The sequence below is a fragment of the Artemia franciscana genome, chromosome 16 (assembly GCF_032884065.1).
Source record: "Artemia franciscana chromosome 16, ASM3288406v1, whole genome shotgun sequence".
In the NCBI taxonomy this organism is placed as follows: Eukaryota; Metazoa; Arthropoda; class Branchiopoda; order Anostraca; family Artemiidae; genus Artemia; species Artemia franciscana.
Window position 1 is genome coordinate 8,603,185 of NC_088878.1, and position 12,876 is coordinate 8,616,060.

Genomic DNA, 12,876 nt, shown 5'->3' on the forward strand with positions numbered 1-12,876 from the left:
ATTAAATGGCGGAGAACAAGTGACTGTTACGTAATGAAAGCGCACACATGGGATGTTATACAATACTTTAAGAGACTTCTTTTCTTCCGAATAACTTTTTTCAAGGCTTTTTTGAGATTTCATTTTCATTTAAGACATTTTTTCTCAGGGCACCCTTACGATCTACAGATTTCTGTCCCCTTTAGGAATCTAAAGAGATTTCCACCCAATGAAGCTGTCCGCTAGACAGCTGGACCAAGAAGCAATTGATACTACTATTATTCACGAAATACTTTCTAAAAGAAAAGTTTCGAAAAATCTATCGATGACGTGTTTCATATGTCTGCAATAACTGACATGTGGGAGACTAAATTGATTACTGGAAAATGCTTACATTTGATGTACACTGCATACCTATATGGTCCATCTACAACCTCTTCAGATAACTCAAAATAAGGCATTTAGAATTCTGTGTACTTTTGTTCATCGCCCATTGAGGCTTTAAAATCTGTCGGAAACCCAAACTTTATATATTTTTCTCAATATACTTAATCTCAAACAACTACAGGACGTGCATACAGCAATGTGGTATTATGATATCCAATCCTCAACAAATTATTTCCATAATTTGGGTATAATTGAGACTCCCACTTCTCCTGCCCACTGCATCCGCTCCAAGAAGTATCGCCTTCCGCCAATCAAATCAGAAAGTGCTAGATTCTCAATCAGATACCAGATTCCTCATATTGTAAATAAACTTAACTTAGTAGAAATGTCCCGAAGTTTCATGAGTCGATTTTCTTTGGAAAAACATATTTCAAAAATAAGTCTTTGCCTGGATGTCGGGATTGATTAATAATAGATTTTAGTATGTATTTTGTTGTGGTTTTCTCGCGCTGGGGTGGCCTCCTCTGTTATCTCCTACCTTGCATGTTTTTTGCTTTTTTTTGGGAGGGGGGATTATTAGTATGATAAGACGTTGTGTTTTTTTTCTATGCATTTGTACTGCCCCAGCTTTACGAGCTCTGCTCTCTGTTGGGGCATAATATAGTTTTTGTTTATTTTTTAATTTGTTTGAATAAATATTGATATTGATACACCTGCTTGTTAAGTAATGCTTTAGAGGGTATTTTCAGATAATATTGTGGGTTATTCATAGGAAATTATTAAGTAATAGAGTCCTAAGGCGTAAAGTAATTTTTTAGTAAAGCGTGCACCCATACTTAATGAGCTCAAGTGAATCTAACCTGAGATCAAGGTTCAAGGTTCTTTTAATATAACCAATATATAAAAAATATTAGGTAACTCAAGGCTGAGAGTTCGAATGCAATTGAGCAACCTTTAAGCAACACTAAATCTGCACAAAAATTAAAAATAAATAGTTCTCTAACCAATCTTGGCAGAAATAAATAAAAAACAAAAAACAACAAAAAAACAAATCCCGTGCCGTACGATACCATTTCCATCCTCTGCACACCATTTTGAGACACAATTAAATTCACAACTTAAAACCAAGTGAGTCATAAGACATCTGGAGGCCTCATGGGCGAACCCCAGAGACCAACCCATTAACATAAAAAAATAACAAACATAAAAGAAAAAAATTATTTAGATTTATAAATTTCAATCAGCACTCTTTTCAACTTCCGTCTTATAGCATCTATGCTTACATTAAAATCAATCCCATTTTTCAATCTTTCCCAATGTAGAGGAATCAAATACCTCAGGCAAAAACGCGACCTCTCTGTAACTACCTTAGGAGTCAGCATATTACATTTACCACGGGTTTCAACTTGTGAAGATGAAGGAGAAGAAATAAGACCCATCGATGCAAAATATCTGGGGAGCTTTTCTCGTTCAAGCTTAATCTTAAACATAACACTTAAAAATTGGATACTTTGCCGAACAGGAAGAATATTATGAAGTGAAAAAAGGGTCTCTGTTATGGATTTTAAGGGGAAGTTTGATGGCGATGGCAGAAAAGGTTTAAGGATACGAACTGCTTTATTTTGGATAATCTGTAAAGGGGTAACATTACTTTTAAAAGTGTTCAAAAAAATAATAGATGCATAATCAAAATGGGATTGCACAAGGGAAAAGTGAAGGGATTTAAGAGCGCAATATGGAAGAAGGTTTTTCAGTCTGCACATTATACCAACTCCACGGGCAGACTTTGCTCTAACCTGATTAATTTGCTCTTTCCATGACAAATTCTCATCAAACACAACTCCCAAATATCTTATTGATACAACCCTTTCAATAACAGATTCAGGTTCATTCGCAGAGAGAGAAACTGATTCTTTATCTGGAAACTTGTGACCCGTTCTGCTGTAAATAATAAACTTCGTCTTCTTTCTGTTCAGAAGTAGTCTATTATCAGAGATCCAAGTAGACAATCTATTATATGTGGATGTAAAATTGACCACTAGCTCTTCACGAGATTTACCAGAAACGGTTGCTGCAGTGTCTTCAGCAAACTGAGTGTCTATAGAAGAAACTCCAGTAGCTGAGCACAAATCATTAATGTAAACTAGGAAAAGCAGAGGTCCTAATACGGATCGCTGGGGAACACCAACCTTATCTGACTGCTGTAAAGAATCAGATCTAAAATCATTATATATATGTATCTGCTGCCTCCCATGAAGATACGGCTCAAGTAACCTAAGGCAATTACCACGAATACCAGCATTCGAAAGCTTATACAAAAGAATTTGATGAGAAATGGAATCAAAAGCTTTCTGTATGTCTAGAAATATAGTTGCAGGCGTTTCGTCACGGTCAAGACAATCACTAATATGTTGGACAATAATAGTCATAGGATGATCAGTGCAGTGCTCTTTTCTAAATCCAAACTGAAGTTTAGAAATGCAATTAAATTCTCAAAAAAAGAATAAATTCTGTTATACACTCTACAACCTTCGAAAAAACAGAGAGTATCGACATAGGAAGATAATTAGCAGGAAGCCTCGGGTCATCACCTTTATGTAGGGCCACAATTCTTGCTGATTTAAATGTTGAAGGATAGACACCAGTTACAAATATAAGATTAATAATGTGGCATAACACCGGTGATATAACTGGGAATATTTCTTTGACCAAATTAGTTGAAGATCCATCAAGGGCTTCAGATGAACCGTTCTTCATTTTAGATATGATTTGTTTTAGTTCAATTTCAGTGACCGGGGAAAGGAACATGCTTTTATCAGAGGGAGGGGGCATGTGATCTTAAAATAAATCATTATTATTATTATTTGGAGAAACATGAGATGCAATAGCCGTTTTTTCAACGATGCTTACAAAATGAGCATTGAGCAAGTTCACTATTTCCTGCTCATCGAAAGAAAAAGTACCATCACCACGTAACATTTCATTCAGAAATGAAGATTTCTGAGACCTTCCCAACAGAGAGTTAATAAGTCTCCAAGTGTGTTTTTTATCCCCATGAGCTTCTACAAAAGATTTTTCAAAATATCTAGCTTCTGCTTTCCGAATTAACTGTGTCAGGACATTTTTATACTTTTTAAACTCTTCTTTATTTTTAGTAGATGGGAATGACATAGATATTTTAAGTAGCTTATTTTTTATTGAAATAGAGTGTAGAAGCCCGCGTGAGATCCATGGTTTATTAGGGAGTGTATATTTTTTTATTTTAATGCGCCTCAATGGACATGCTTCATCCAAGCACTCACGGAAATATTTTAAAAACAGAGCCGTAAAAATCTCAGGGCATTCACATTCTAGAATTGCAGTCCATTCATTTAAATACAAAAGGTTCCACAATTTATCCATTCCTTCTTTATCAATTTTTCGAGTTTGTTTAAATTCCGAAAATTTTGGTCTGTGATTAATTCCAACATCGGCAACTACAACACAATGGTCAGAAACATCTGTAAGTATAATATACGAAAGAGTAACGGGGATAGTAGAAAAAATATTATCAATGAGAGTAGCCGTATCTTTCGTAACCCGGGTCGCGGACCTGCATGATGGTAAAAGTGATTTTGATAGGTTCATGCATAGAAACTCAAGCGATTTTTCATGCAAATGATTAGAAATTCCCGGTCTATTTGTCTGAGCTAACAATAAATTAATATTAAAATCACCCATTACCAGAACTTGCTCAGAATTCAAATTAGTCACATCTTCAATGAAGCATTCATAAATTCGCAAAAAATCTTGTAACGAAGCCGATGGTGATCGATAAACAACACAGACAAGAACTTTCCTATTATCAATCACACACTCAATGCAAAGGCTCTCAAAAGTCATCTCTTGGTCATGCTTAGATAGTTGCTTCTTCACAACAAATGGAATATCATCCCGAAGAAAAAGTCCAACTCCGCCACCCTGTCTATTTTCCCTATTATTATATATAAATTTAAATCCATCACAATTCATGAATTCTGCATTTTCATTACTTAAGAACGTTTCACATAGGCCTAAGATACTTACCCTGTGGTTACAAAGTAACTGCGAAACAAACTTGTGGCTACTAGCCAAACCTCTGCAGTTAAAAAGTGCTGATCTTAAATTCCCATCAATTACAGGTGTTCCTAGATCCCCTTCAAATAAAAAATCAGTAGCAGGAAGGCTAGCTAAATGACCATCATAAACACCTTTAGCAAAAGGAGAAAAATCATAATAAATATTTTTTAGATAAAGCTTATCACCGAGGCAGCTCCCCAATCTTCCTCCAGACTCCCCACTACTCACGTGTTATATATAAATTTCATCTTTACCTTATGTCCCAGGCAGGCACGACGGAAAAATGGAAATGGCATCGCACCACTAATCGGGCAAATCGGGTAAAAAAGTGGCAGAGAACAAACAAGACCTCGAAACCTGATTTTTTTCACTAGACCTACTAACACTAGACAAAGAAAGAGAAGATAACAAAAGACGAAAAAAAGGACCATGATTATTACGGCTAGATCGTATTTAAATTTTAAAAAACCCATGATGACGACCAGAAAAAAAAGAAACAAATATATATATATATATATATATATATACATACACACATATATATATACCTATATAAATACATACACATAAATATTTCTCTACAAATTAAATTATAACCCATACTTACAGCAAAAATCATCACTTATCTCGACAAAACCCCATCAAAAAAAAGAAAAGAAAAAAGAAGAACTTTCAACTGTTATCACTTAAAAGGAATAATAGACATTTTAAATAATCATTATAATCTTCACTGGAGTTCAATAATAACTAATAAGCCTCATGATGGTCATCGTATTTTATCCACTTATCAGAGTTCAGGTGACATACTTCTAACCATAGATCCGCTCCCTTTTGTTTGATCCTGGAGGACTCCCATTTTCCGGCTTCGCGCATACCTTTAGCCTTAGCAAGGAGGCTGTTCCTGATATCGTTAAGTTTGGGAGGAAGATCAGACACAACGCGAGCTCCGGACCCTTTAAGCTTCCCCACATTACGCATAATTAATTGAACATCTTTGTCTTTGCTAAGGGAAAGAAAAACTGGTTTTAACGTCTCAGTTTTCGATGAGCCTCGCCTTGTGGTAATGTTATTGCTTGTTTTTAGACCCCAGTCTATACAAATTGTCAATTGTAATAGGGCTAGAAACTCCCAAAGTATCACTGATCCATGATTTCACGTTAGATTCCAGAATTTGGTTACCCTTTTCGTTTCGTAAACCATGAATGATGAGGTTTTTTTTCTGCTTTTTAAGTCAATTAGCAATAGTTCTTTCGACAGTAATTCGCAGGAAGCTTTATGAGCATTAAGTTGACTTTCGAGTTCACGAATCCTATTGCCACGTTCTATTCCAACCGATTTTATGACTTCAATATCAGCTTTCAAACTCACAAACTTTAGTGACAATTCGTTTTGGTTTGCCAAAATTATATCAAGTTTCATCAGCTTAGCATTAATGCTAACTTTAAAGTCCTCAAAATCCTTTTTGCTGACGCTCGCCATCATTAAATAAATCAATAATTACGATCTAGTTAAAATCACCTTAGATCATTCCTTGCTATCAACAATAATCTTATGCAAAAAACAGGTTTTGCACGGTTGACTTTAGCGAGATGCCAACACCTTGAATGACCAGCCAGAGAATAACAATTGTCTTACTGTATTAATGATTATATCCAAAAAAGGTGTTTGCAGTATGAACTTTCAAACAAGACTGAATATCAGTTATCATATTCTAGCAGAAATGATAAAAACAGTCACAGGAAAAAGGAAAATAAACACGGTGCCATCTACGATTGTAATAGATGACAGCAGTAAAGATTTAAGTTTAAGATTTTGACACTATTAGACACATTATGATAGTACCAGAAAATATTTAGTTTGTGCCTGGTAAGATTTTGATAATACTATACAACATTTTGTTTATCATTTGCATGGTTTTGATAAAACCCCTTCAGGTAATGATAATGCAATAGGAGATTCTTGTTATATCAGGAGAGATTTTGATAAGGTAATGCCAGATATTTGAGAAATCAGACAAAATTTTGATAATACTAGCAAGATTTAGATAATAATTCATAATATTTTGATAGTACCACACAGGATTTTACTATAGCGATTCTAATTTTAGATTATAAATTGAAAGATTTAGGTAGTGCTAGAAAGGATTGCTATAATATCTCACATAACTTTGATAATGCAATACAATATTTTATAATATTTCACATGACTTGGTAATATCATGCAAAACTTTAATAATATCATATAAGGTGTTCATAATATATGACAGGATTTTGAAGATCTTGATAATAGCAGAAATTATTTTGATAGCACTATGTTAAGTTTCGTTAATAGATAAATTTTTTTTTCAGTTCAGTTCAGTTTATTAACATCGAAATAAATAGACAACAATAACTTTCTACCCCTACAAGGCTCCATGTGCTCAAGCCTAGCATCTAGGGATGTCGCTCTACCCTCATTATTCATCATATTATTAAACATACGACAATATTAACTCAAACCAATTAAAAAAAAATTCTGTCAAATTTATTCCACATTATATTTATCAACCAAAAATATTTTTGTTGGGTTTTAAAGGCATCATACGAATGAATACTACGGACATTATCAGGGAGACTGTTCCATACTTTACTACATGCTATTCGGGGGACTAAAATCTGATCTGACAGTCTTAGTTTGAGGTAATAGTAGGTGGTCTTTATTGCGTAGATTATGATAGCTTCTTGAATTAACTAAATCGGAAAAGAAAGAACTGAAACAGCGAGGCAGTTCACCATGAAGATACTTGAAAATCATTGAAGAGCAAGAGACGACATAGAGTACATAAGTATTCAAAAGCACTTTTCGATGTCCTTTATTAAATTCGTTAATTAACTGGCGAGCCTTTTGATGAATTACTTTAATCGGATGGAACAGAGACTGGAAAGTAGACATCCAAATCGAGTTGCTGTACGTTAAATATGGCTGAATGAGTGAAAAATACAGGGTCCGAAGAATAGATCCAGGAAAATGAGATTAAGTTTCCGAATAATCCAAAGATGACGTGATATTTTTGCTTGGACCATCTTGATGTGGCTTCTAAAAGTAAGATTCTCATCCAACAAAATTCCAAGAAAACGCACGTATCTTACGTTAGGTCGAGACAAAGGTCCTTTCGAGGTAGATATAGGTGATAAGGACGGGGATACCTTGCCAATTCTAGAAAATATGAGAAAGTGTGATTTAGCGATATTTAAAGCAAGGCGGTTAGTATCAAACCAGTGGTAAGACCGCTCCATAAGCCTGTGAAGTTTAACCTCCAAAGCTTGTTCCGTGTCTTCAACACATAGGATTTTGCTGTCGTCAGCAAAGGCAACTAAATCTTCAAGAGGGGATGGCAGAATATCAGAAGATGCCACTGTATTTTCTTTTTCGTGACATAGAGTAGAACACGCAGAAGGAATCGCGTTCTTTACCGCTCTAAATAAATCGTTAATGTATATTAAAAACAGAGTAGGACTAAGAATCGATCCTTGTGGTACTCCATAGTCTACACCAATGGAGTTTAGTAAGTCAGGGTCCATGGAAATTGTTCTATCGTGTAAATAAGAATGGAACCATGATAGGGCTGAACCTCGTATTCCTATATGAGACAGTTTATCAAGAAGGATCTTATGAGTAAGGCTATCAAAAGCTTTCCGCACATCAAGGAAAATAGTGGCAGGTATTTTTCCAGAATCTAAAGCGGTATGAAGAAAACTGATGAGTGTAGTGCACGCTTGCTCCGTAGTATGTTTCGATCGAAAGCTGAACTGATGATTGGGCAAAAACTCCTTAGATTATAAAAAACTTGTGAGCCTTGTTTGTATCGGCTTTTCAAGTATTTTTGAAAACACTGAAAGAAGGGAAATTGGTCGGTAATTTGACGGGTGACTTCTGTTCCCATCCTTAAATAGAGCTATCACTCTTACAGATTTTAGGGACCTAGGAAACTTTCCTTTTTCAAACGACATATTAATAAGCTTTGTTAAAGGGCCCGGAATTGAAGGGAATATAGCTTGCACAGCTTTAGTTGATATGTAGTCTGGGCCAGATGATGATGCACCTTTTAAATCTTGAATGTGTCTTGCCACCTCTGATTCCACTGCAAGCTCTATAACAATAGATTTGAGGCAAGGGGGTCCCATGAACTTGAGATGTTGATCTTCTGTAATGGAAATCGCGCTTCCACCAAGTCCCTTGACAGTCTTTTCGCCAACTGAAGCAAAATATGATGCAAGGGAGTTCTTAATCTCACAAGGGCCTTTGATCAGTAACCTGTCGACATCAAGCTTCGTTGGAATGTCAGGACTATGAGATGATAGTCTAATGACATAATTTATGACTTTCCAAGTTTTTCTCATGTCCGTTTTGCACTCCAGAAACTTTGACGCATAATACGCGCTTTTTGCACTGCGAATCAATGATTTGAATAAATTCTTATAAGGTTTGAGTTCTTGTAGGTGACGAGCTGTAGGAGAACCTTTGTATCTTTTCCATATATAGAGTTTGTGGCTGGAGCTTGTCAGAAGTCCTTCTGTAATCCAAGGGTTAAAAGGTTGATTTTTTCTTCGAGGCTGATTAGAAGGTCTTCTGGTGCAGCATTCTATAAAACAATCTTTTACTTTAGAGTTAAATTTGTCAAAATTAGAGTCCAAGTCATCTATTTCATCTATAAATTCCCATGAAAATTCTTGCAGTTTAGTCTTTAAAGCTTCAAGGCTCTTTCCCGTAACGAAGTAAGGCAATGTTGAGGGGCTAAACCGTGGAGCCTGCATATCCGGCAACAAAAGATCTGATAAAACTGGGAAATGGTCAGATATATCACTAAAAATAACGAAGCTATTCTGAAATGTCAGTGACGAAAAAATATTATCAATCAGAGTTGCTGATTTCTCAGTAACCCTTGTGGGTATAGTGACTGATGGTAGTATTCCAGATGCAAGCATATCGGATAAGAAGTCTGCAGGAAACGAACCCTCGCAGTCTAGGAGATTGACATTGAAATCACCCATGACAACCGTTTCACTTAACTGGTTCCTTATAGCTTCAAGGATTTCACGAAGAATCTGCAGAAAAGTCACCAAAGAGCCACTAGGGGAACGATATACCTCTGCAATGATCTAAGTACCAGATTTACCAGGATTAATTTCAACAAAAAGTGATTCTGAAAATCCTTCAATGTTCTTAGAAAGGTCGTGTCGGACCGTGTATGGAATTGCGTTGGAGACATACAGTGCCAATCCTCCTTTACTCAACTTTTTCCTATGTATTTTTTCACAGTTGTATCCAGGTAGTTCCAGTAATAAATCCGTTTGCTCTGTAACAAATGTTTCGCAAATACCTAAAATGTCGGGACGTGAAGAATCTTCGCATATAAGTTTTAGCTGATCCAGAGATGACGAAAGGCCTTGGATGTTAAGGTGTAGAGTCCGTAGACAATCAGATCGTTTTGAAACCTTACCCAGAGTTAAACTATATCTACAATTAACTAAATTACTAATCCCAATATCACATTTATTCGGTAGACTTTCTTCTGAACTGTTTAATAATTCCAATAAATCTAGGGGGCTTTTCTCAAGAGCTTTAAGGTTAGAAATCATCCCGGCGGAATCCCTGTGCCAGACTGAGAACAATTAATTAACATAACTTACCAAAAATTGTGTGGGTAAGGTGTGGAACTGGACTTGCACTCCGAGGGCACGATGCAGGTGAAAATGGAACCAATTTCCCGACTGGCACTCATGGTTCACTCTAAAAAAATATATATGCCAGAAACTTGAACTGCATTTTTTTGAACTAAAACTAACACACAAAACATGGAGAACATGTGAAATGGGGGGAAAATGTACTATAGAAAAAACAAAAGAAAAAAAATATATAACAAACAAGATGAAAGAAAAAACAAAAAACGTATAGAAAATTTCATCATTATTAGTCATTTTCAATGAGACAGCGAGAAAAAAAATAATCATATGGCAATAATAATCATGTGACATTCTCAACCTATAATAATAATCATGTGACATTCTCAACCTTTTTCCCATTCGAATATATCTGAGAGGCTTTAATGAAAATGCCACATTTATTTGCACATTTACGCAACCTTGCCACACTATGGTCCGTTTTTGCCATCTTTATGATACATATTATCATTCCTAAGGTATTTTCAGGTATTTTCTTGTTAAAAATTATGCTTTAAATTCATTGGTTCATGTTTTTGTGAGCCACCCTTAACGTGATACGCCATATCAATTCACGTGACTGTGCCACACTATGACTGGCCCTCCGGTTCACCATGGTAAACCTCGTCATTTCTAAGACTTTTTTAGATATTTATTTAATAAAGTGGTATCTAGTTACGCTTCCCCCTGTATTGGCCCTCTGCTTACATTAATTCCAGTTACAATCCTGCTGCCGCCGACCCCGGTTCGAGTCCATGTTTGTGTTCTCACAATTTTGGTTCCTGATTCAACGGTTCTGGTTCTACCAATTCCACTTTGAGTTCCACCGGTTGCAGGATATCTTATGCAGCTGCCCCATGGTAATCTATGACTGGTCATCCACAGTAGTTAGTTTACTGTCAAATATTATGAAAACCTTACAAATATTATTTAAGTCTTAAATGATATTACCAATCTTGTTAAATATTACAAAACCATGTCCTACGTTATCAAATTCTTGTGATGTACTATGTGAATCCTTTCGGAAATTACCTAAATATTGCATTTTATTATAAAAATCTTGAACGGTTCTAGTAAAATCATGTCTGTTACCATCAAAACATTATCAGACTATATCAAAAGTTTGATTAGTATTATAAAATTCTTGTCTAATATTATAAAACATCTTGCACTGCACTATCAAAATCCTGCCTGATAAAACAGGAATTCTCTATTGCCTTATCAAAACAGGAAGAGGTATTATCAAAGTCATGCATGTTTAAAACACAATTTTGCATGGTATTTTCAAAATCTTACCTGGTATTAACAAAATATTTTTTGGTACTATCAAAACGTGTCTGATATTGTCAAAACCTAAAATGGTGTTATCAAAGTCATGTCTGCTACTGCCAAAATTTAACGTAGTACAAAGAAATCGTATGTGCTATTATCAAGATTATCAAAATCTTGTGAAGTATCACCGAAATGATATCTGGTACTATAAGCAACCTGTCTGATATCATCAAACATCTTACACTATATTATCAAAATCTCGACTGATATAACAAAAGTTCTGTATGGTATCAAAACCTTACAAGATTTTCGTCATCAAAATATTTGCAAATACAATCAAAACATGTTTGCCCTACCAAAATCTAATATGATCGTATAAAAATCATCTTATCTATTAACAAATTTAAAAATAGAGCTATCAAAATCATGTCTGTTATTATCAAGATCATCAAAATCTTGTTAAATGTTATCAAAAGCTTACATCATAGTATCAAAGTCTAGCATGATTTTACCAAAACATGGTTAGGTCTTGTGAGATATCATAAAAATCATTTCCAGTTTTACTTAAAAATAAATGTTGCAAGTCATTGTCAAAACCTACACTGATGCTAGCCAAATTGTGTCTGGTACTACAAAAATATTACCAAGAAACAAAATCGTGTCTGATATTATCAAAATCATGCCTGAAATTATGAAATATCACGTGCTATATTATCAAAATCCAATGTGATTTCTTATCAAAAGTTTATATAGTATTATCAAAATCTTGCAAGATATTGAAAAAATAATTCATGGTATTATAAAAATTCTGCCTGATATTAACAGAATTATTTTCTGATAATATCAAAACGAGTCTGATATCGTCATATCTGACACGATATTATGTAAATCGTGTCTGCTATTACAAAATTTAGTATAGTGTGATAAAATCATGTCTGTCATTATCAAGATTATCAAAATCTTGCCAAATATTACCAAAATCTTGCATGATAATATCATATCTTATCTGATATTATGAAATATCTCATAATATATAATTAAAATCTGGACTTGTTTAATAAGAATCCTTTATGACAGTTGCAAAACCATACATGGTATTACAAAAATCATGAAAGTTTTTAACAAAATCTGGCTTGTTATTATCATTTAATCTCGCAAGTTATTAACAAAATATTTCGAAAGGATCCGAGCCTTTCGTATATACGACGCAAAATATATACGACCTTTCGTATATATAATCAATTTTCGTGTAAAGGGATATTTTTGCAGGAAAATACTCGAAAAATACCATATTTATGATAATGCTCTACAGAGAGTGCCATTTGTTAGCCATTAAGTGCCACAGGCTTGTAATTGTAATGCAACATTGCAATCTAACAATGAAATTGCAAGTTTCCGCTATTCAAATAAAAACAATAGTTATTTTTAGTTTATAATTTTA

At 34.7% G+C, this 12,876-nt stretch overlaps 1 protein-coding gene across 1 annotated transcript in view; it reads right to left on the bottom strand.

The window, feature by feature from the left end:
- The window catches only part of LOC136037047 (uncharacterized), a 29,232-nt gene extending 26,437 nt beyond the window's left edge, over positions 1–2,795 (bottom strand). The window contains exon 1 of the mRNA XM_065719476.1: positions 2,163–2,795. Coding sequence (XP_065575548.1) covers positions 2,163–2,795 — 633 coding nt within the window. The remainder of the gene's footprint in view (positions 1–2,162) is intronic.
- Positions 2,796–12,876: the final 10,081 nt, after the last annotated feature.